Source organism: Cebus imitator, unplaced genomic scaffold, assembly GCF_001604975.1.
Source record: "Cebus imitator isolate Cc_AM_T3 unplaced genomic scaffold, Cebus_imitator-1.0 Scaffold238, whole genome shotgun sequence".
NCBI classification, from domain to species: domain Eukaryota; kingdom Metazoa; phylum Chordata; class Mammalia; order Primates; family Cebidae; genus Cebus; species Cebus imitator.
Window position 1 is genome coordinate 1,116,277 of NW_016107553.1, and position 1,523 is coordinate 1,117,799.

General features: G+C 42.5%; 1 protein-coding gene across 1 annotated transcript in view; it reads left to right on the top strand.

Annotated features, from left to right (window-relative positions):
- Positions 1–1,170, top strand: part of MYOF (myoferlin) — a 190,280-nt gene extending 189,110 nt beyond the window's left edge. Inside the window, exon 56 of the mRNA XM_037727745.1 lies at positions 622–1,170. Within this exon, the coding sequence (XP_037583673.1) occupies positions 622–660 (39 nt within the window). The 3' untranslated portion in view covers positions 661–1,170. The remainder of the gene's footprint in view (positions 1–621) is intronic.
- The last annotated feature ends 353 nt before the right edge of the window (positions 1,171–1,523 follow it).

Sequence of the window (1,523 nt, forward strand, 5' to 3'; positions counted from 1 at the left end):
AGAAGGAGTCTCACTCTATCATTCAGGCCAGAGTACAGTGGCACAACCTCGGCTCACTGCAACCTCCAATTCCCAGGTTCAAGCAATTCTCCTGCCTCAGCCTCCTGAGTAGCTGGGATTACAGGCACCCGCCACCACGCCCAGCTAATTTTTGTATTTTTAGTCTAGACAGGGTTTCACCATGTTGGCTAGGCTGGTCTTGAACTCCTGACCTCAGGTGCTCTGCCCACCTTGGCCTCCCAAAGTGCTGGGATTATAGGCATGAGCCACTGCGCTTAGCCTAGTTATTATTTTTTCCCCCAGTTTAGATTCTATTGGTTTAAACCAATGGGTCTCAACCAGGGGAGATTTTGTTCCCTACCCCCAAGAAGACATTTGGCAATGTCTGGAGACGTTTTGGCTGCCACAACTGGGGGTGCTACTGGCGCTCAGTGGGTAGAGGCCGGTGAAAGCTGCTGAACCTGCTACAGTGCACAGGACACTCCCCAACAAGAAAGAATCATCTGGTTCAAAATTACTGACCAAATCATCTGGTCAGTAGTGCCAAGATTGAGAAACTCTAACTGAAATACATATATACATACATATTTTTTTTAACCACTGTTTCTTTTTCCTTTTCAGAACTATTTGTCAATGAAGATTATAAAGCCAAATGCATAATGAAAGCAAAGGCTTCATTTCAAGAGTCACCCAGTAATGAGAGAATCCTGTCTCTGTGGACCAACACACCTCCGTAGCAGGTTCCGGTACACTACTGAGCCCTATTGCTTCCCAGAGGGTCTTAGTCCTGGACAGTCAGGCCAACAAGCAACATTTGCATCATGTTATCTCTTAAAGTATTAAAAGTTTTATTTTCTAAAGTTTAAATCATGCTTTTCAAAGTATTTTTTAAGGTGGCTGGTTCCATTTAAAAATCATCTTTTTATATGTCTTTAGTTCTAGAATTCAGTTTTTGGAAATTGCTAAATAGAATTTGAAAATCTCAGCATCTTGAGGTAATATACTTCATATTTGTAATCAACTAAAAGAACTGTGCATTATAAAAACAGAATAGTTAGTTAGGACCATTCTTATTTATGCCCACAACCTTTGTTATATTTTGTATGGATGACTGTCATAAAAGTCTATTTAACCTCTGTGATGAAACTAAATAAAAATGTTTCACCTTTATACCTGGCTGTTCGTTGTAGCTATGGGTCAAGTTGGGAAGGAGGCATTTTTCTGGTCGTCTTGTCTCAGTGAACAGAATGTTGTGGCATACCTCTTGGCCATAAACCCTTATTTATTTATTTTTTTTTTTTGAGACGGAGTTTCGCTCTTGTTACCCAAGCTGGAGTGCAATGGCGCGATCTCGGCTCACCGCAACCTCCACCTCCTGGGTTCAGGCAATTCTCCTGCCTCAGCCTCCTGAGTAGCTGGGATTACAGGCACGCGCCACCATGCCCAGCTAATTTTTTGTAGTTTTAGTAGAGACGGGGTTTCACCATGTTGGCCAGGATGGTCTCGATCTCTTGACCTAGTGA